Source organism: Dermacentor albipictus, chromosome 1 (assembly GCF_038994185.2).
Source record: "Dermacentor albipictus isolate Rhodes 1998 colony chromosome 1, USDA_Dalb.pri_finalv2, whole genome shotgun sequence".
Taxonomy (NCBI): Eukaryota; Metazoa; Arthropoda; class Arachnida; order Ixodida; family Ixodidae; genus Dermacentor; species Dermacentor albipictus.
Genome location: NC_091821.1, coordinates 168,679,895 through 168,703,563, shown reverse-complemented (window position 1 = coordinate 168,703,563; position 23,669 = coordinate 168,679,895). Strand labels below are relative to the sequence as shown.

Genomic DNA, 23,669 nt, shown 5'->3' with positions numbered 1-23,669 from the left:
TATCATTCCTGCGTGTTGCACGGCTCAGAAACAACGGAGGCGTAACCTGCTGCTTTCTTCTTGCCCATTTTCGTTGGTTGAAGTACCTACCGCACCGATCCATTGTGTGACTAAAGCATTACGCAGGACCGAAGCCACCCTCCTCTATCGCATCTGCACAGGGTCAGCGTAAACTCCACCGTGGCGATGCAAGACAGGACTTGGCGCGTAATCATCGTGTTTGCGCTGTCAACCTCTTGGTGACAATGCCAATATTTTGTTAGAGTTTCCTGAACCTGATATCGAATTGAAAGAGTCAGTAGAGGAACTCAAACGTAAAACGCCCTCGTACACAAGCGCAAGGGACAATTTATCCCCTCAAGGACACTGAATATTTAAAAGGTAGGTGTTTCAGCCCCTCAAATTCCTCACCGTGGGAGAGCTATAGCGCGGCGACGTGGTATGAATGTTGCTCATCGTATTGCACCACGCTTCAAGTCCATCCTCGCCCTGTATGCGTTGTGGCCGGTTTCAGGCTCTACCTCGATTGATAAGTGGTGCTCAGGCGGAAAACCTGCCGGCAACGTTTATTATGTTACGTCGGCCCGGCAGATTGCAACACCCCTGCTCTCCGACGCATGTTGTTTCCTCGTGAGACGAAGGGTTAGAAAAATGTTCGCCTTCATTTGTGACAAAGTTATGTGACTGAGGCCACTCTATGGTCGTAATTGAACTGCCGCGCCGGGCGGTGCGTCACTGAATTAGCCCGCTGTGATCCTACTTCTCTCATGTACTAAATATTACCTGTTCATCAGTGCTAACGAGAACTTCACCCCTATATATATGTATAACGACTTGTTGCGCTCACTTCGCACGGGCAGACTTACCGGCGACAAAAATTTATTTCAGCACTGTATATGTAAGAGCTCCATAAAGTAAGTTAACTCTTCGATTCCGTACTCCTAACTTTTTTTTTTACTCCCACCTTCATAAAGAGCAATTTCTCAGCACAAGATAGCCGTGTACGAAAAACAGCACCCGCGCTAAAACAGAAGAATGCTCCCCTCCTCGTGTGACGCCCAGCGACGAGCGCCGCTTTCTGACCACGTAAAATTATCGCGGATAATATTACAGGCCATTCTCGGCTCATGCAAATGTCAATGCATTACCTCGTTGCTATGGCTGTTGCACTCCTAAATGCTGCATGCAGAACGGTTGGGGACGACTCAAGGTCTTACCTTAGCAGGAATTTTGTGTCTCATGTTCTCTCTCCCTTTTGTTAAGCCTTCGGGGCGCTGTGCCTTGTGCGAGTGTGCGCGTGCGTGTGTGTGTGTGCGTGTGCGTGTGTGTGTGTGTTTGTGTGCGTGCGCGCGCGCGTGCGTGTGTGTTATTAGCCAGGCCACCTTACCTCACGTTTTAATGCGAAAGCATTATATGATCCATCACGCGAAAATCCGGCGCTTAGTCAGCGGCGTGACCGAATGATGTTGCCAAAAATGGCCGAGGGGAAAGAATAAGAACACGTCAACAATCACCCGGATTCACGTCAAATTTCTCAGGGAGGTTCCTGTAAACAAAGTAAACTAATGCCCTTTGAAAAGAATATTAGGTAAATTTCGGTTTGTGTAGGAGTCGAATCCTAGCCTCCGGGATGCGAGACGAGCAGGCTTCTCCGATAACCACGGCAGCTCCACAGTTTTGATTGACTAAACGTGTGGCCTAGTGCGTATGTCGTTGGGCAGGTGGCGGCGCAGCCAATGGGTTGTAGGTGGCGCCACGTCGTGAGTGTATAACATGAGTACATAGAATAAAAAACAACAACATTAATGTCCGATTGAAGGCCGCCTGAGAGGTCCTTCTAATAGTGAACTTCTTGCGGGCAAGCGAGCTCGTTGAGACGCTTGGCGCGTTTTTATTTTGCCTTACCGCATCGCGAGGCGCGCTTAAAACGCCGGCGAGAGCTTGCGCAGACAACGAACGCGCAGAAAAAAAAAAGCGTTTCACCAAATAGACCTATAATGCTTTCGCAATCTCACACGTAAGCAGTCTCAAGTGTCTCTGTTGAACTTTTTTTTATTTTCTAGTTGGTGAAAAAATGTTACCTTGAGAACTAACACGTCAGCCGTCGATCTTTAAGAAGTGATCGGAATTATAAGAAGCCGTAAAACGCTGTCGTCCGTTGCGAGAAACAAGCAGCTCCGGCTGCATGGGCGTCTTGACCAATTTTACTCACCTCTGCTGACTGATGTAATTGTGTATGAAGCAAGATATCGGGGAAACTGAGATATCAAGTGCACTATACACTTTGTCTTTTCTTTTTCTTTCTTGAACTCAGTGTCGTGAAAAGCGTTTACAGCACTTGCAGCCTACCCTCTAGTACAACTACATTTTCGCTGGTGAGAAATACTCACTGCTGCTCATTGGCCACAACCAGCTCTTCTCTTATTTTAATTATGGGTTCTACTCAAATTGAGGACGACACAACGAGCTATGGAAAGAAGAATGATAGGTGTAACGTTAAGGGATAAGAAAAGAGCAGATTGGGTGAGGGAACAAACGCGAGTTAATGACATCTTAGTTGAAATCAAGAAAAAGAAATGGGCATGGGCAGGACATGTAATGAGGAGGGAAGATAACCGATGGTCATTAAGGGTTACGGACTGGATCCCAAGAGAAGGGAAGCGTAGCAGGGGGCGGCAGAAAGTTCGGTGGGCGGATGAGATTAAGAAGTTTGCAGGCACGGCATGGCCACAATTAGTACATGACCGGGGTTGTTGGAGAAGCATGGGAGAGGCCTTTGCCCTGCAGTGGGCGCAACCAGGCTGATGATGAAGATGAAGATGACGTGCCAAAACCACGATCTGATTGTGAGGCACGCCGTAGTGAGGGACTCCGGATTAATTTCGCCTACCTGAGGTTCTTTAACGTGCACCTAGCTCTAAGCACCACGGGTGTATTTTGCATTTTGCCCCCATTGAAATGCGGCCGCCGTGACCAGGATTTGATCTCGCGATCTCGTGCTTAGCAGCGCAACACCGTAGCAACTAAGCAACCACGGCTGGTGCCACAACCAGTTCACCACCGGTATTTGGTCATTCGTCGTTTCTTCGCGGCGCCAGTTGCATGGCCGCCAGGCCGCTTTATGGTCTGCCTTTCATTTACATGACGTCCTACCAGAGTCAGATTAAGTATCTCCGTGGTGGATATGTCGGAGGGGGACAGCAATAGCTGACAAAATGCGGGGTGGGGGGGGGGGGTACTCTAACTAACAAATAAACTGATGCAAGGGGCTCGATTTTTTGTTAGTCAGAAGGCTACGAAGAAACAGACAATGAAGCAAGAGGAATTTATAGGGACAATTATTTGTTGTAGTTGACTGAAATTTAGAAATAGGGCAAACGGAAAGTGAAAGTGAACTAACTTGCCGCAAGTGGAAAAGGAACCCACATCTTCCACATTACACGGGCCATGTCTTACCTTATTTCGACACTTCAAATAAATTAACAATTAATTTCCCCTATATGCTTTACTTGGCTTCATTGTCTATGTCTTCGCATGGTTTTATTTATACCAGACAGAAAAAAACAAGCTGAACGCCAACAGCCCTTGTGGACCATCCTGCACCTTCTGGATTTCAGCAGAACTGATTTGCCAACGCAGATTGATATGGTAGAGTTAAGTGCGATCGCCAGTAGGTAATCTCTCTTGCTGTGTCCCCGCCTCTAAAAATCGATCTCGTGAAAGTGATGCTTCGCGTTCTGGTACTTCATGTGCTTTCGGTGGGAAGCGCCGCTAGAAAGGCTCGCGTTTAAACCTGGCAATTCCTGCATATTTGGCAGACACCCTGCCACTAAGCCATTGTTGTATATAGCCGGTGGTGATAAGAACAGAAAAGCAGCAAAAACAAGTGGATGACTTTAGTGGTAATGTGTCCTGTCCTGCATTGGCTGCGCGCTTTCCATTTGGATAAAGTAGCAAACGGTCACGATCTGCTGCATTTCTGCGGCGAGATGTCGGGTGACTGCGACGAAACGCCACTAATCGAAAGACACATTACCGCTTCTCACTACTACCGACGTCAGGCCGTACTCGTTTCGACCATGCAAGCCAGCTAAACAAGTTTAATTTGACTAGTTGGTGTCCCTGCAAAGACAAAAACAATAAATCCGTGCAGCTTTAGACGCATGACGAATGAGAGGGAGACCCACAGGTGGCCAAGCGTGTTTTTTTCTTCAGGTTTTCTCCACTTCGTTCGTTCCTTATAGTACAGCGCCATGTCCATGCATGCCAAATCAGAGCCTGTATTTGTAGACCCACTCTTACTTAATTGCCATCCCCGATTGTCATCGTCACAGAGATCTCTTTCACGAGTGGACGGCGCACCGAAAACAGTCATTGAAGAAATCCCCTTAAAGGGTCCCTCACCAGGTCCCATAGCAAATTTCGGTTATACACTGGAAGTGGTTACGCGTCCTCTAGGGAGCGTTCTGCCGCAAAAATTTTTCAAATAGGCTCATTAATAGCCAAGGTAGAAATCTTTCAGTGCCGCGAACCCATGATTTCAGGAGGCGCGGGCTCCACTGACAAGCTAGACACTCTCTCCACTCGCCCCGTCTAACCCCCGCAAGCGAAATTGCTGTTGCGACTGTTTCGTTTCGCGCAGTACACGATTTTGCGCTCTGTGCACGTGGGCACCTGACTAGCGGTATAAGCCTGTGCTACACGAATACTGAGGTAGACACAAGCAGATCACAGAGCATGATCCCGCGCTTGAACACGGTAGAAAATGACATAGTCTCGGTGTCTGCGCTCGCGACTTCACGACGTGGGAACAAGCAGACGAAACAGAAGTACACCTCTCGTGCTGCGGTGCAAAGTAAAACAAAAACACGCAGACATTCACTTTGTGTTTTATTATTTTTCTAAGCTTCATTTCCTCTATGCTAGTAACATATTACACAAATAACAGGTGTTGTCTTGATTAATTGTCGAAGTCACGTGTCACCCCGAGCGACGTCAAAGCACAAGCTCGTGTACGTAGGCGCACTAGCACGTGTACGCCATCCTCCGGCTTGGAGCGGGGTGGCGGCAAGAAGGGAAAACGGCGTTCAGTTTGAAATTTCAGGTCTTTCCGTGGCGCGTAGCGATGAAATACTTTGTAGCCACGATCGTCATCGCGCAATGTATGCTCTGCGCTTGTCAGCTCAAAATTGCCAGACCTGGTGAGGGGCCCTTTAAGGAATCGAAGTTCTAGCGAATGTTGGCCTAGATACCTTAGACATCTAGTACATAAACCGGAAAGAAAACATGAGCAGTGCGAAACGTACATACGCTGTGTGACTTGATAGAGAAGCACCACAACTATATTATAAAAGGTGTCGTCGATCAAACCACTCCACGCACAGATAGCTCAGCGTTGCGCTAGCACGGGTTATCGAAACCATATACAAGCTAAATGATGATGCCAGCGTGCGTGCCTCCGTATTTCTTCGCTTAAACGCGTGAAGGTCGCGGCGAAGACCGCCAACGCCAAGAGATATGCACGCAGACTGGAAGAAAGCGCCATTTTGTTTCGCCATTTTCTTGTCTTGTTTGTGCGTTCGCGTGCGCGCGATTACTTGCATTGACGGCGCTGGCTGCTCAGAGCCAGCTTGGACAAATGCCAGGTGCCCTTTGTCGCGGCGCAAAAAGCCGCAGTCGCCTCTTGGAGTGTTTCTCGTAGTGTTTAATGGTGTGGCTTTCTTAACAAGCGCGCACGGTTGCAATGGACGATAGTCAGACGCAATTCGATACAAGACGATAGTCAGAGCAGAAATATTGAAGCTACTTTGTGGTGATGTCGGGAGGGGGGGGGGGGGGGATCGACGACTTCTGACTGGTTGCAAGGAAACTCTCTCTGTATCTATGTTGTTTTATCAGACACCATCAAGAAAAACATGCAGCTGCGTAGATACTTTGCTCGAGTGTGAGCATTCAAAGTAGCTATAGCTAATTGATGATGTGTAGTGTTTTATGGCGCAAGGGCCAGGTATGGCCAAAGAGCGCCATGACAAGCTATAGCTAATTAGGGTAGAGGCTTGGGCGAGAGAGAGACAAAAGGGAAGGAAAGACAGGGAGGTTAGCCAGTGTAAATACCGGCTGGCTACCCTGTGCTGGGGAAAGGGCTAACGGGAATAAAATGAGAAGGAAGATGTGTCGTGGTTCATAACGGCGATGTTTGCGTAGCGCACGAAAGTGATTTGACTTATCAATGATGTGCTGGTCCTGCATACCCCCCCCTTTTCTGCGTGTTTTCCTGTTTGCCGCGCATATATATTATGCTCGTCCGCAAATAGAGATCTGTTAGAAGTTGGCGCTTTTTACTCGTCTCTGCCCTTCCTTTCCTACTTTCGTGCGTTACGCAAGGACCGCCGTTATGAGCTATAGCTTATCCCGCATTGTAGGACGCCCTTCGTGAGCATTTCGATCGCTTTCTTTTCTCCTTCAAGTCTTCTTTATTTCGTCGAGACCCATTCATATTCCGCGCGATGGTAAAGCCAGAGTTCCTTGTTTCAAACTATTCTAACAGAAAAAAAGTGCCGATATCGTACAACCAGGCTATCACACTGTAACCCACACTGGGACGCATACAAGGCTGCCGCTGATGCGTATATAGCTGCGCTTAAACAAGCAAAAGATAACTTCCTTTCAAACGCTTTACCATCGATGCTATCTACCAACATCTCAAAATTTGGCGCGTCGTCAACCCGCATACCGAAGAATCTATTAACTTAACTGACGCGTCAGGTGACCCTATTCCGGCTCATTTATGAGCATCAGAACTTAACGAAACCTTTGCTCTGAACTTCTCGCACACATCAAACACCAAACATCCCGTTCCACTCCGGTATAATTTCCCAACTATGCCTCAAATTTTCATCGATTCCTCTGGCGTCGCTAAACTTATTGATGCCCTAAAATTTTATTCATCGCCCGGTTTTGACTGCATTCTTGCTAATTTTTTAAAAAAATACAATTGTCTACAGTTCCTTAATACTAACAGATATTTCAGCAGACTTTTGATAGTTACATTCTGCCAACACAATGGAAAGTCGGGAAGGTGGTTCCATTATTCAAATCAGGAAATAGAACATTCTCTATAAGTTATCGCCCCATCTCGCTCACTAGTACTTGTTGAAAACTATTAGAACATGTCATCTTCACTAACCTTGTGAACTTTCTCGAGTCTAATTCATTTTTTACACCCACACAGCATGGCTTTCGTAGGTCATTTTCTTGCTAAACACAACTTGCCAGCTTCACTATCAAACTTCACCATATTTTAGATCGCGCATCTGAAGCTGACTGCATTTTCCTAGATTACTCGAAAGCATTCGACAAGGTATGTCACCGCTTATTATTTTTAAAGCTAACCCAACTGAATATCGACTACAATGTTCTCAAATGGAGTGAATACTTTCTTCTTAACCAATCGCAGTTCGTTTACGCTAATAATTTTAACTCACGTTTCAGCGAAGTATACTCGGGCGTGCCACAGGGGTCAGTGCTTGGACCCCTTTTATTTCTTATTTACATCAATGATCTCTCTTCCATTGTATCATCTAACATTCTTTTGTTTGCTGACGACTGTGTTGTTTTCCGCGAAATAAAATCCCGCAACGATGCTAACATTCTTCAGCGTGACCTCTCTAACATTTCTCTTAGGAGTAATGAATGGCTTATCGAACTTAATAATAATAAGTGCAAAATTATGCGAATATCAAAAAGCGCCAACTCTCCGCCTGTGTACTACCTAAATAACGTTGCATTAGAAGCGGTTACTTCATCTAAATACCTGGGTGTTCATATTTCTGCTGACTTTAATTGGAAGCGCCATATTGAATACGTTACTAACAAAGCTAACTGCATGTTGGGCTACGTGCGCCGTAACTTTTCCAAAACTCCATCTTCTTTTAAATTATTGCTTTTTAGAACACGAATACGTTCTTATCTGGAATATGCCGCCGCGATATGGGATCCGCATCATGAAAAACTGATAACTTTGCTTGAGCTAGTTCAAAATAACGCTGCTCGTTTTATCCTGTCCAACTTTAGCCATACCGCAAGTGTAACAAGCATAAAAGCTAATCTTTCTTTACCTCTTTTAGCATCCCGCCGGCAGACAATTCGTTTGAGCCTTTTTCATAAACTATACCATCACCCCATGCTACGCGATTCCCTCATTTCGTCCCCCAGATACGTGTCAAATCGCATTGATCATCGTCACAAAGTTGGCATTGAAACACGCAACACTAAAACTACATTTCAGTCTTTCTTGCCTCGTACATCACGTGAATGGAACCACCTTCCCGCGGATATCGTCGACATAATTGATAACCAGCATTTTCGTTCTGTACTAGCTAACATTGTGTAACAGGAGGATGATAATACTTGTTCTGCAATATGCATTGTATCTATTTATGCATTTTTGTTTTGTAACCACTCCCCTCTTTAATGCCTTTGGCCCTGAGGGTTCAATAAATCAAATGAAATGAAAAAAAAATATGATACCAAATGTACACCAAGAGTCGGGGTATTAAAATGCAGTACAAATAAATATTAACTGTTCATATCAGTTCAAATTTTGAGTCCGCATTCATTGAAACCAATGCAAGGCGAAGAGCTTCTAGCCAAAACTCATGCTTCGAGCAGTGCATGACTTCAATTCTGCGATTACAACAAGCCCCCTAATGTCATGAATTGAAAAAGTCAATTACTGCGACTTTGTTTATTATAGCTTATAATGGAGATTATCGCGCAAACTATGTCCACCTCTGCTATGTAGCTTTGAGAGTAAAAATTATAACTTTTCCTGAATCTGATACTTATGAAATTTTTTGACAGTGGTAGCAGGAACACGCCGTATACATAAATGGATAGCCGGGGATGATCTGACCGGCATGATCATCCTTCAACCCACCATCTTTCTTTCTCTTTTTTTTTTCAAGAAATGCTTTTCTGCTCTGTTGGCATTGATGTGCTGGTTACTTTAACTGTCTGTGCAAGTTGATTGGCTGCCTGTGTTACTGCCTGTGTTCATTGTTAAGCATGAACTTCAAATGTTCGTTTTCGGCTAAGCTGCGGGTCCATATTTTTAAACATGCATTTCACTTCCTATTCTTCTTATCATGCGTCGCGTGCAGTGTTCAATCGCAGTGATGGCGGTATTGCGGCGTCGTCCGAGCCGATCTGTGACACGAAGGGCAAAGAGAACGGGAAGTTGCTTACGGAAACAGGGTGGGATTTATTGTACTCTCTTCCGTGCATACTGAATTGCGTACCGAACTCTGCATTTCGGACTCTCGGGCTGTAGCAAGTGATTTTTTTTATGATTTCACTTTTTTGTTTGCAGTGCGACAAGGAGTAGCCGCAGTGCCAACCTCTTACAAAAATCTTATCCTTAGAAAAACAGAAATTGACTATTAGGTGGTGTGTAAACCGTACAGAAACATTAAAAAGAACAAACGCAAAAAAAGAATTGTGGCGCGGCAACATTCATATGGGGATGGATTACCAGCGAATCCATTTAGGCCGCATAAAAATTCTCCTCTTTTCCGCGGTTCCACCGTCACTGGCTGCATTCGCGTTTCTCCTTCCCCCCAGACGCCTCTCCGCTCGTTCCTCCGGCGTGAGCCGCCGCTGTCACCGCGCCTGCCATGCATCGGCCGCAACCGCTGCTGCAGCCGCGGCGGCACCTCCGACGCGCGTGACGTCATAACCACAGAAGCGCAGGCCACGTAGCCACGCAGTCAAGATGGGTAAGGGATTAGTTATCATCTTTGCCAATGCCTGCGCACTGTTGCCAGACTGAACGCCGCGCGCAACAGTCGCGTCACATCAGGGGGGAGCTTTGCGCCGATCCTCACTCCCTTGCATGCGTAATCATGCGAACGACATATAAAATTTGCGGTCGGGTATCTCGGAGCGCAGACACGCTGGAAGAATTCTTCCGACTGATTGTGTGTAGAAACATGACTGGCTCTAATTTTCCAATACAAGCATACCCACTTACTGCCATCAACAATTTAATTATTCAATTTTCATTAATTGGGCTGCTGACAGCGATAATAATCATCTTACTTTGTGTCCCCCTCGGCACATAACTTGTCTGCACAGGTGGTCTTCGCCGGCCTCCCAGTGCCTAACTTTATGAAAACCATCAGGCTTAATTTTGAACACTGGGTATAGTCGTATTATACCAAGTTAGCACCCACCTGACGAAGCCTTGATTGTTCCTCCCGGGTTGTCGTTAAATAAAGAATGAGTACTGCTGAATTAAGTGTATAATTACTAACAATTTCTCCACTACATAAATATATATATATATATATATATATATATATATATATATATATATATATATATATATATATACGAGAAGAAAGGAAGTTGCGAAGACGTGGGATCGTGCCCCACCTGCGGCAACGTGTTTTTTCATCCGTTTTCATTTCCATTATTTATGATTTCTTTAATTCAATTATTAAATGCAAGTAATTTCCCCTATGTTTTCCTTGCTTGGTGTCCTTGTTTGTTGGCTTCTGATGATATATATATATATATATATATATATATATATATATATATATATATATATATATATATATATATATATATATATATATATATTCTGTTGTGTCTGTTAGCGCTAAATACATCTTAACCGGAAGTTGGTAGGCGCAGCATCACTGCGGCGACTCTCATTGGCTCTGTATCGGTTTGAGGCGTTATAAGCCCCATCCGTAAATCGTGTGTTCCCCCGCTCATCGGTTGCCCCCCCCCCCTCTATGAGTGACAGAGGGGGGGGGGGGGTGACAGGCTCCATTTTATAATAGCTCCTTTTCTGCGTTTGTGCGTGCTCGCACGCGTTAGAACTAAAGTTGGAGTAATTACAAGAAATCGAACCAGTCCGGAAACCCGTCGTCGAAACGGCGGGTAGACGAGCGTAGACGGGGCGCCTCTCACGAACCATTGGCGGAATGCGAAGAGGAAAATAATTGGTACAGAATTCTTACAGAATACAGTATATATATATATATATATATATATATATATATATATATATATATATATATATATATATATATATATATATATATATATATATATATATATATATATAAAATACTATATATTTGTATATTTATTTATCTATGTATTTATTTATATATAATAAAATTTAGCAATGAGAGGCAAAGAAAGAAGAATCAATACTGGCCCGCTGCTTTCGCTCCGCAACAGGGCTGGATGAGGTTAATGCAAGAATTCTGTACCAGTTATTTTCCTCTTCGCATTCCGCCAATGGGGCGCTCTCACGAAGAGGAAAATAACTGGTACAGAATTCTTGCATTAACCTCATCCAGCCCTGTTGCGGAGCGAAAGCAGCGGGCCAGTATTGATTCTTCTTTCTTTGCCTGTCATTGCTATATTTTATTATATATATATATATATATATATATATATATATATATATATATATATATATATATATATATATATATATTTATTTATTTATTTATTTATTTATTTATTTATTTATTTATTTATTTATTTATTTATTTATTTATTTATTTATTTATTTATTGATACTGTTGACCCTCGCTTGAGGGTCGTTACAGGGAGGGAATACAATGTACAACAATGTACAATTTTGCACAACATACAAAGTTCATATATCATAATCATCAAGTTGGGTGCTCCTGACAAAAGATGTCGATAGAACGTTCCAACTTGTGCACGTCCGATTGCTCGACAACTTCAACAGGCAAACCATTCCAAATTTCGATCACATCAGGAAAAAAAGAAAAACGAAAAGCATCAACACGTGACTCGTAAGGCTTGATGGATCGTGTGTGGTTTGTTCTCGCGCTCCGTTTTCCCGGAGGCTGAATATATCTATTTGATTTAATCTTAAAGTGCCCTTGAATTATTTGAAATAAAAGCTTTAGTCTTGATTTTTTCCTTCGATTTTCAAGTGACTCGAGCCCACATGATTTCAGCATTTCCGTCACTGAATCCCTTCTTCTGTATCTTGACGAAATAAAACGAGCGGCCATTCTTTGAATTCGTTCCAGTTTATTTTTTAGGACTTTTTGGTGCGGGCTCCAGACAACACAAGCGTACTCCAAGGATGGGCGGATGAATGTTTTGTAAGCTATCAGCTTGACATCTTTTGTTGCATGTTCCAATTTCTTCCGCAGAAAGTAAAGTTTTTGGGAAGCTGTCGAGCACACATTATTAATATGTTTATGCCACTGCAGATTATGTGCAATTGTAACACCTAAATACTTGAAGGTATCAACATTTTTTAGATTATTTTTTCCAATATTATAAGAAAATAGCTGCACAGTCTTCTTATTAGTTATATGCGTAAAAGTTGATTTTGTGTAATTAATTTCCATGTCCCATTTTTCGCACCAGAGATGCAAGGAATGAAGGACACGGTTTATTCTAATTTGGTCGGTAGCTTGTGTTATTCGAGAATAAATTAAACAGTCGTCTGCAAAAAGCTTCAATTCTACGGGAGATTCGGTAACCTCGTTAATATCATTAATATAAATTAGGAACAGTAATGGAGCTAAAACCGATCCTTGAGGAACGCCAGAAAGTACTTCTAGTGTAGAAGAAAAACAATCATCCACATGCACAACCTGCCTGCGATTGTTCAAATAGGCTTTAATCCACTTAAGAATGGTTTCGCTAATTCCTGCTCTGTATAACTTGAAAAGTAATTTACTGTGTGGAACCTTGTCAAATGCTTTTGCAAAATCTACGCAAATGACATCTATTTGTTCTTGGGCATCTATGGCTGAACTAAAATCATGTATCGTTTCTATGAGCTGTGTTATGGTAGATAGCCCTCTTCGGAATCCGTGCTGATACTGATAAAAGAACGCGTTATCCTCGAGGAAAGTTAGTATATGTTTACTTATGATATGTTCTAATAGTTTACAGCTGATACTTGTCAGGGAAATTGGGCGATAATTATTTGCGAGCAGTCGGTCGCCGTTTTTAAAAACAGGTGTTACGACTGCGCACCGCCAATCTTGTGGCAACGAGTTAGTGCGTAAGGACTTTGTAAAGATTATTGTCAAGAAAAATGATATCCACTCAGCGTATCGCTTTAAAAACTGGGTTGGAATCCCATCCGGCCCGCTAGCCTTTTTAGAATCCAAAAGTAACAATTGATTAAACACGCCGGCCTGAGTCACGACCAGGTCTTCCATCGAACATGAGAGGGAGGAAGGCGGGTACGCGTCAAAGTCGTCATTGCTTGGTTTAGAAAAAACAGACTGGAAAAAGTTATTGAAATGATCTGCTATTTTTGTTTTTTCTGTTACTATGTTGTCACTAATTTGAATTCTATTTATTTCCTCTTTGTTGCCACTAAGGTAAAGCCAAAACTTCCGAGGTGCCGTTTTAACGAAGCTACATAGTTTTTTATTAAAAAATTGCTCTTTTGATTCCATCAGAGCCGTTTTTAAACTCTTTCGTAATTTCGATACCTCAGCTGAGCTGTCTTTTCTCCTGCGCAGCCTCTTTATCTTGCGCTTGATGTGTATAATAGGTCGATTAATCCAAGGGTTACGGGGTTTTATTTTCTTTTGTCGAGTTGGAATGAATCTGTCAACGCAATGTTTTATGATATTCTTGAAACGTAGCCATAGATCTTCAACTGGTTCACAATCGCAGGCAAGTTCGAATTCACTATATGACATTTCTAGAAAATCTTGAATGGATGTGTCGTCTGCCTGCCTATAAGCCTTAAATTGCACAGGTACAAAGGGTTGGCCACGAGTGTTTGTTCTGATCGGAATGTGCACAGAAACCATTTTATGGTCAGATATCCCGTCTTTAACAGACACAGTATAGTCACCCACTCTACCCGAGAGAAACACCAAGTCCAAAAGTGACCGGGATTCGAGTGTTACCCTCGTGTCTTCTTCCACGATTTGTTTAAGATTGTGCGAAAACATTATTTGCAGCAGTGCTTCGGAACTAGAAATTTCAACGTTCCCAGGTATCAGTCTGTCCCAGTTGATGCTTGGCAAATTAAAATCTCCGGTCATTATTAGTCTGGTGGTACGGTTCAAGTGAGTGCATAAGAACATATTAAGGTCATCCAAAAACTCTGGTGAAGTGGCAGGCGGCCTATACACTGCACCAACAAGGTAAGTAACACTCGCATAAGTAATTTTGCACCAAACTGTTTCAGGCAAAGTGCACTCGACCGTTACTGCATCTATAGATCTTTTGACAATGATTGCAACACCCCCACCACGAGTATCCCTGTCCCATCTGAACATCTGGTAATTTGGGGGTACCATACAGTGACTAGGCACACCGTTGTTTAGCCATGTTTCGCTTACGACGAGTACGTGTGGACTTTCTGTCAGTAATACATATTCTAATTCGGTTACTTTGTTAAAAAGGCTACGAGCATTCAAAGATAAGATTCGTAGCTATGACGGGGTGAGTTCAGGCATTGATTCGCCGGAATTATCCGAGCTGTCAGAGCCATCATGCGAGTTGCCTGCTTTTCTAGTGCGTTGCTTGAACTTATCTCGGGAGTTCAGGAGCGAGCGTGCGTTCTTCTCGTTGTCCCATGTGTATAACTTGTCATTTATTTTGAGCTTGTCGTCGATCAAAAAGACTTTCTTGCCCTGCGCCCTTTCAGCAGAGGCACTTTCCCACAACTTCCTTCGCACCGCTACCGTTTCCTTTGCATAATCATTGCTTACACTAACCGATTGTCCTTTCAGTTTATTGCAGTTCTTTAGCACTTGTTGCTTTTCTCTGCTGTCATAAAATTTCATAATAATTGGCCTAGGTCGTTCTTTGTTCTTTTTCCCGATACGATGAATTTTTTCGACGGTTTTTACTTCAACTCCCAGCGTATCGTGAAAAATTTTATCTATGACAGCTGCCTTCAACTCCGTCTCTGAATCGCCGATTTTTTCAGAAACACCAAAAACCAGCAGATTGTTACGACGACTATAGTTTTCATATTCAGTCAGTTTCCTGGCCTGTTGCTGAACTGTTACCTCAAGATATTCAATTCTTTTGTTCAATTCTTGTATCACTGCCAAGGAATCAGTCAGTCTATCAGTCTTTTCATTAAGTTGACCAATATCCTTGCTGATATTAGTCAACCGGCAGTCAGACGCGGCTTGATTATCAATAATCGTCTGTAACAGTTCAGCTGTCTTAGGCCCGGGGTTTTCTTCTATGTCTCCCGACATCAACAGCATCAGCACGGACCAACAGTCAATAGCAATGCAATGAAGCCTACCAGGGCACGGCAGGACAACTAAAAATCTATTGTCACTATGGTAACAGCAGTCTGTGGATGGGGAACCAACCTGCACAAACAGCAGCAGCGGGTGAGCCATGCTGTCCGCAGGCCAGATGCCGTGCCCTCTGATCTGGTCGGTGTCGCGTCGTTCCTTAAGTAGATCGGCTGCTGGTGACGTCACACCTCGTGGTCGATATCCCTTGAATGTGCTGTTGCTTGTAACGTGGCCCGCGCAAAGCATCAATGGTTGTATCACGGTGATGTTGGTCGTTGATACCGGGGTGGGCGTTGCATGCAAAATCCACGGCAGAACCTGCACAAACAGCAGCAGCGGGTGAGCCATGCTGTCCGCAGGCCAGATGCCGTGCCCTCTGATCTGGTCGGTGTCGCGTCGTTCCTTAAGTAGATCGGCTGCTGGTGACGTCACACCTCGTGGTCGATATCCCTTGAATGTGCTGTTGCTTGTAACGTGGCCCGCGCAAAGCATCAATGGTTGTATCACGGTGATGTTGGTCGTTGATACCGGGGTGGGCGTTGCATGCAAAATCCACGGCAGAACCTGCACAAACAGCAGCAGCGGGTGAGCCATGCTGTCCGCAGGCCAGATGCCGTGCCCTCATATATATATATATATGTCATAAGAAGCCAAGAAACAAAGACACCAAGCAAGGGAAACACAGGGGAAATTACTTGCAGTTAATAATTGAATTAAAGAAATTATAAATTAATTGAAATGAAAACGGATGAAAAGACACCTTGCCCCAGGTGGGGAACGATCCCATGTCTTCGCAACTTTCTTTCTTCTCGTTTATATATATATATATATATATATATATATATATATATATATATATATATATATATATATATATATGTGTGTGTAAAGGAAGAAGGGTGAAAGAGGGAAATACTAGCTGTATGTTCGCCTGGTCAGGACTCTCTATATTAAGCAGGGAAAGCAATATTTTAACACTCTTACGGGTGCATAAAAGGTACCTACAGTTACCGACCTCACCCTCCAGGGGTGTGATCAAATCGATGATCGGGACACGTAAGCATTTCTTTCTTTTTTTTTCGGGACTTTTTGTGGCAAGTAAACGTGCGCATAGCTGCGACAGGCGACACGAAAACTACTTCTCATAGTTATCGCTATGAAATTCTAATGTAAGGTATTTCTGCGCGGAAATAGGTGAGTCAGAATTACCGCACAGGTTTAAGCTGCGGCTTCTCTCATCACAACTGTAGTTTGACCCCTTTTGTTATTCACAGTAGCATTCTTTACGGCTTTAATGGTAAAGGTGTTAGCCACGAGACAAACCAGCACCCATAAGCGCGTAAACAGTTCTAGAGTTATGTAGAAGAGAAAACAAGCAGTTAACTTTGAATATTCAGAGGCAGCGACAATAATATTATGCACTAGTTAAGGATACCAGAATCAAGCTAACTGCCCAAATTAACGCAATGGCAAATCCTTCACCCAACATCGGTAGGTTGTTCACCGGCCGATCGTCACCGCAGGTCGACATTCATATAGAAAATTTCAGCAAAGATCGTTTATCGTAGTTCCAGAGACTATAGCGCGTTGGCAAGCGTCCCAGTCGACTGGAAAATACGCCATAATTTTTGTTAGCCTTCTACATCCTCCAGCTCATTAGTGATTCACTTATTTCGTAATGTTTTCCGAACAGAAACGATACCGAAACGGGTTCCTGTTCCCTTTGGCAGCTACTTCTCCATCTTTTTTCGTTCTTGTGGCACTAAGCGTGCCCTTTAGCAGGTTGGCGGCGGCAGCAATTCCCCTTCCACAATGTTTGCGTATGCAGGCGACTGTTTTCCTTCCCTTTCCCAGCAAAGTTTATTTCAGCAAGTGGCGTTTCGCAACCAGCTCGCGCGTTTGTCCGGCGACGCCACCAGCGTGACGAGCGCGCGAGCGTCACTGGCCGGGCAAAGCCACGGGGTGACGTTAGCCCCGAGGGAACTTCACTCTCTTGGCTGCTCGGCGTAGCTCGAACAGACGAACAGCGTACACCAGCCAAGACTGCCCCGAGGCCAAATTGGGCGAGGGCGAAGACGTAGAGTCGCTTCGCGCGGCGCCGCATCACGGTGAGAGCGACTTCGCAAACGACGGCTGCGCACCTGCGCTGCCCAAACTGGCTGCGGAACGAGCCGAGATTAATTTGCAGCTTCCACTCGTGGTCCGCAACACTTTCGCTCGTCTCTTCAATAAGGCCGCCGGCGCCGCTTCAAAACAGATCGGCTTTCGTACATCGTGGATCGTGGGCCGGAATGGCCGCCGCAAAAGCGCTACCATGGGTGTCGCTCCTTTGCTTGCTGATAGTGTGCGTGCCGGCGATTTGGTGCTACGATGAAGGAAACACAACTACTACACCGCAACCAGACGATGGTGTCGTGAAAAAGGTGCAGGCGTTCGTTGCCAGCATAATGGACAAAATACCTCCCGACGTGACGAGAAAAATGTTGACGGCTGAAGTTTCGTCGACGTGCAGCATCGGACTCCTCAAACTCATCGGCGCAATTCGGAGGGTGGAACCATGGGCTCTCAGACGTGAGTTACTTTTGGCATTACGATATTTTTGCGCTGATAAAAAAAGTAGATCTTTAGAATTTGTTAAACATCTTAAGAAGCCAAGAGGCCATTTTACATGAGCCACTCTAGGAATATTACAGCGTTTCTAAAACGCTGTAGTATCCCGCTCTTCTTGGCGTTCAAAGTGAGGAGCTCAGTGAAGCTATTAACCTGCTGATTTAATTGTAACGTGCTACTGGAGGAGGGAGGATAGTGGGAACGGTACGTGGTTAATTATTTCGTACTGGACCAGTAATTATTTCGCTATGGTGTTTGTTACTGTAACTGCAGTGATATTAAGACCACATCAATTTTAGCAGCTTTTCTAGGTACCTTCTGCTTACGAAGCGTTATTCGATAATATATTTTTTGTTACTTCTACAGATTACAAACTGTTTGTCATTGCGCGCCTCGTAGTATAGGAGAATGTTGGAGAGAGAGAGAAAGTAGAGAGGAAAGAGGCAGGTGAATTGGTACAACCGGATACCGTAACCACACATTCAGGAAACGGATTATTAACCTTGCCCCTCTGCGCTCGTGGCGGTTCACCTAACATTACACGGGAGGGAGAAAAGGAGTCGTCAGAAAGCATTGCTCATTTGGGCTCTCTTCAGTAAAGGAATGAGTGAACGAACGAAACGTCTCTCTTTGTTCTGTGTACTACGCGGACAAACACAAATGGTGCAGGCAAATTAGCATTTAACATCACACCACGACTGTCGTATGCCGTCCATATCACCATCAAATACCGTCAATGAACGCAAACAGCACAGAAAGCTTCGCTTACATCGATTCCCACAGTGCGTGTGATCTGCACATTTTCTTTTTTAAGTTGATGGCCGGCAGCAGCTCTGGTCGGCCTCCCATCGCTGCTATAACGTCATCGTTGCGGTCCAGTTCATACGACTTCCTAAGAAGTTCCTAAGAAGTTCTTAGGAATCAAAAAGAGCTGTGAATTGAGCCCCAGCTTTGTAGATGCGTGCGTGAGCACTCGCGTGTGCGTGCAGGAGAGAGAGAGAGAGAGAGAGTACAGTAAAAAATACGAATTACGTTGCTGCATCTTCTACTTGTTGCAAACATGTCTGTCCGCGACTTCGTAATGCCGAAGATATCTTTGTTCCTACTTTTTTGTGGTTTCGTGCTACCCGTGTACTTTTCGGGTCCATTTTTGCAGACGCGTAGACTTCGCGGTACAGCCGGTGCTTTACGAATCAGGTGTTGTCCGTTAGAAGTGCTATGGGAGGAAACACGCTCGGCCTCAAACCCGGACCTTCAAGGCTCAGAAAACCCTAGGTGGGAGAAAATGCGAGTGCAGAGAGAAGAAAATATCATAGAAAAATAAAAAAGGATGTTTAGAAGAAGCAAGTCGGTAGGTACAATGATAGGCGCCATGGCGTGAACAGAATGAACAGAAAAATGTATAACCAGACCATGCGCAACACACATGAGAGCTACAAAATGCGTTCACTGGAAGCTACGAGTATGGTATGGTAAAACTTTATTCGGGTCTTTCGGAAAGCGCGTCAGCACGTAGGGGGCCGCTCCCACGTCAGTACAGACAGGCCGAGCCTCTCTGCTGCGTCGCGGTACAGCCCATAGCTGTGCTTCGACATCGGGGCTGCTTAGTACAGCCTCCCATTTGGACGAACGGCTGATAACAACAAAAGTACGATTCCTACCTGCGAAAAGCTTTGTGAATTCGGCTGTATGAGAGTATTCTTGGAGTCCTTACCTGACGTTGCCCGAAATTTATTTTCCGCCAGTTAAATTATCGTTCTTTAATCTTTAATTGAAACACGGTACCTAGTACCTCCACCGAGGTGTGATGCAAAAGGAATATGGTAGAAACACATGTACAGTGATCATCAGCAATGGTCCTTTATAACATAGCCACGGAGTCAATTTCAGTCCCGTATCTACATATTTCTAACACAGCGTTGGGATGTATTACGTATGTAACTATCTTATCCGCCCAAACCTATTGTACCCCCCCTCCTGCCATGACCGAATTCACATCAACGCTAAGCGTTAACTCTCTGACAAGCTCCCCACTTGTTCTTGTTAATGAGTGAACGTCAATCGACAGCAAGTACAAAACTTATCACGTTACAGCATCGACGTGTTCCGAGCTCGCGGCCCTCCCTGGAGCTATTTATTTGTTAATAAGAAAATAGGATGCAGCTAATTACTGCGCTATATCCTGCCATTCGTGACTATACGTTGTCAAGTCCCCCCACTCAACATTTATCTTCAGAGGTCTGGTCTGGCCATATCACCTTTGTGCCATTTTTGCAATAAGAATGAATCACTAGAATATTTCTTTTTAGCGTGTCACCGTTTTACCATTCAAAGGAAAATATTTTTATAAGAACATTTATTAAAGCATTACTTGAATAAAGGTTCCTAAAACCGAACTGGGTTTTAGCCATCAGAGCGTCTGAGATGCTCTCTGAAATTTTCCGTACGAGGCAAACAAGATTTCATGCTGAAATATTCCTTTTCTTATTAGAGCGCAGCTCATAGGCGTAACCGAGCGAACGAGCACCGCGAAGGATGAAAGAGCAAATGCAAATCGCAGCGGAAGATGAAATACGGCGATAGCGAAGAGAGCGTGAGGAGGAAAGAAGAGGAGGGTGCAGCGGGACGATGAGGCGGAAAGCGGAGAAGGAGAATAGGGCGAAAGCGTTAAAGCCCCTTAAACTTCGTAAAATAGTGACACTCTCCTCCTCCGCCTTCACTCCTCCTCGTTTCTCCTCTCTTTCACGCTCTCTCCTCGACCGTGGTCCCACCTACACTGCTCGAGCGTAGCAACGACGCCAACATGCGCTCCTCGCCACTCCGTAGACGCTTCTCGAGCAAAAATGGCGCTGATTCACGGCGCGAGGGCCCATGTGATGCTATTAGGCCAATAGCAACGCGGCATCAGCCTCGGCCAGAGCGCGTGAGGAGGAGGCGGCATTCTTCAAAGCGTGGCAGTACTTTACGAAGTTTAAGGGGCTTTACGAAAGCGTGACAACAAAATCGTGGCGCTGCGCAGGACGTGTTCTGCGGCGACGATCGCTACGAGATGGCGCGAGAGTAGCGCGCGTCGTCTGTTCACCGGTGATGCCACCGATACCATATATGCAAACAAAGCGCGGCATTAGAGGAGGTCGGTCTACGGCAACTGCTGTGAATCGCGCCCACGCGTCACCCACGCGCTGCCACTCGCGATCTCCCGATTAGCGTGGCAGTCGCGCCACACTTCGCTCCGTTTGCAGCATGCCGCACGGCATAGATTGTCCGCGGCAGACAATATATCGCGAAATGAAAAACGTGTACAGCTGCGCTCAAATTTCGCATTAGGGGGTATGGTAATCGTCGGTGATCTTTTTTCGTTTTTGTATTCAAATTTAATTTTATTGGTTACTACAGACGTAATACCTATATCAGATAACTTTTAATTGCACAACTTCCAGTTAATAATCTACTCTTAATTTATTTTACTCCTAATTATTATTATTATTTAAAACCCTTGCACCACCCGATTTATGGCCGATCCAACAGTCTCAGTCGCGCTATTTCACTGAGGAACAACCAATCAACCTTCAAATAAATCCCTAGAATGTCTTCTGTGAGCTATATTTGTAAGCGGATAACCAGACAGACAGCCAGCGTTTGTCCCGTCTTCCTTCTCGTGTTTCGTCTGTATGTGCGCTGCCCAAGAATCTACGAGTATATTTGTCGTGGGCCTGTAAACAAGTGGGGTTGAAGGCGCGATAAAGACACCACCGCGCAATCAAGAAAGGACATAACGTCCTTCAGTGGTTAGTATAGTCCATTGTGGCATCAAATGAAGCTTCCTGCACTGCACAGCCCACGAAGGAGGCTCTGTATCACTTTCGTGTTCAAGAACGAACGCAGCATCGCACCTTAGCAAGCTTGCTTGTGCTACAAATTTCCGGCTATAGAACTCGCCTGGTGCCACTCACCGTCGCTTCTCACCAGTCGACCGATCCGCCGACTACTTGGTGTTATTCTGTGTCGTTAAATTTAAATGACATCAACATTAATGTAACTGACACCCATTGGCTTTGTTGACCTCATTGATTTAAAATCAAACACAGCGTTTAATCTAACACCGGTGGTGGCAAGGACACCTTAAAAAGCTTTCTGCGCGACTGCGCTCCGTTAGAAGATAACAGGCTATTTTTCGAATCGCTTAAAGTCAGCTGGGTGGATTAGCTTTCTTGCAGGTAAAGACTCGGGCCACCACGACTGCTGTCATGTTTTCCGAAGTCAGTCGAGTTGAGTGGCCGCATGCGATGCCTTTCCCGTGAGCCTCGCGAGTGCATCAAATCTGTCTTGCCTCTCCCCGTCCATGAGCGACAACCACGCTCGATCGCGATTAACTTCCATGTTTCTCCTTTGTCCATCTTTCTCTCTTTCTCCCTCTCCAAATATATGTCTAAAACAAATATGTGAGAGCTCAACGGCGTCACGTTTTCAATTTCTGCAGTCTGCATCATGCACCGGAAACTGCATTCTGGTAATTATTCGGGTTTTTCGCTGGACTTGTTCCTATCTAGATGGCAGGCTTTTGCTTGATTATAAACGACACGTGAAGGGAACGAGGACACAAGCGAAGAACTGCGGCCTTGTCGCCTCGTTCCAGCTACCACTGCGTTCTTTGCGTGCGTACTCGTTTTCTGTGCGCATCGTTTATAATGAATCCATTCAGTCTTGCTCAAATTTCAGTCGCTTCTGCTTGTATGCTCATTCACACTCCACCCTCACAATCATTAGCGATGCCTTTGAAGCGGCAGCTAAGTTTATACCTTACCACGGAGCCAAGCACTATATTTTACGCCCACGTTCATTGCACATAGACTGAGCATAGCGATTGCTTGGACATTTATACCGACTGCTCCATTTCGTCTGCGAGCTGATCGGGGGCTGTTATCTTGGTGCCATTAGTAATGATCAAGTTCATAGTGCCCCACATAACGACCTCGATGGCGACGGAGCTTGTTCGCTTTAACACGATTAATTACGTCATTGAAGAACCACCTAGGAAATGGGGTCCCTTTTGCGATTCCAAGCCAGCCCTTCAACGGCTTCTGTCAAGTCTACGCCAACCGGCCATGGTTGCTCAGTGGCTATGGTGTTAGGCTGCCGAGCACGAGGTCGCGGGACCGAATCCCGGCCACGGCGGCCGCATTTCGATGGGGGCGAAATGCGAAAACAACCGTGTACTTAGATTTAGGTGCACGTTAAAGAATCCCAGGTGGTCAAAATTTCCGGAGTCCTCCACTACGGCGTGCCTCATAATCAGAAAGTGGTTTTGGCACGTGAAACCCCATAATTTAATTTTTAAGTCTACGCCATGGAACGTACGACCAGTTTTTGTCCGAGATCCGGGAGGCTCACCATCCTGCTTTCGAAAAGGGCTATAACATCGTTTTTCAGTGGTTGTTGGGTCATAGCGACATCGTTGGCAATGACCTCGCTGACGGTAGCGCTATGTCCGCCCACAACACATGCCCAGGCAGTTAGGATACCGGTGTCTAGAACGGACGCTGCAAAAGAACTGAGATCACTAGCTGATACCGCTACTCGAGCTGACAAGGAACTCCCCCCGTCTCTAGCATTGCCGCCTGGGAATTGTCGACCCTTCCCTGAAATTCCAGCTACCACAAGGCCTATCCTGCTGCAATGCGACATCATCGCGTCGCTTGTGGCTGGGTGTGGCGTTCACAAAAAAGTGATGCGTTCCTACTAGGGATGAGTGAT

At 45.0% G+C, this 23,669-nt stretch overlaps 2 protein-coding genes across 2 annotated transcripts in view; one reads left to right on the top strand and one right to left on the bottom strand.

Annotated features, from left to right (window-relative positions):
• LOC139060018 (uncharacterized) overlaps positions 1 to 15,917 on the bottom strand; it is a 38,383-nt gene extending 22,466 nt beyond the window's left edge. Inside the window, exon 1 of the mRNA XM_070538726.1 lies at positions 15,378 to 15,917. Within this exon, the coding sequence (XP_070394827.1) occupies positions 15,378 to 15,899 (522 nt within the window). The 5' untranslated portion in view covers positions 15,900 to 15,917. The remainder of the gene's footprint in view (positions 1 to 15,377) is intronic.
• Positions 15,918 to 16,898: 981 nt separating this feature from the next.
• Positions 16,899 to 23,669, top strand: part of LOC135905766 (nose resistant to fluoxetine protein 6-like) — a 43,496-nt gene continuing 36,725 nt past the window's right edge. The window contains exon 1 of the mRNA XM_065436821.1: positions 16,899 to 17,876. Coding sequence (XP_065292893.1) covers positions 17,597 to 17,876 — 280 coding nt within the window. The 5' untranslated portion in view covers positions 16,899 to 17,596. The remainder of the gene's footprint in view (positions 17,877 to 23,669) is intronic.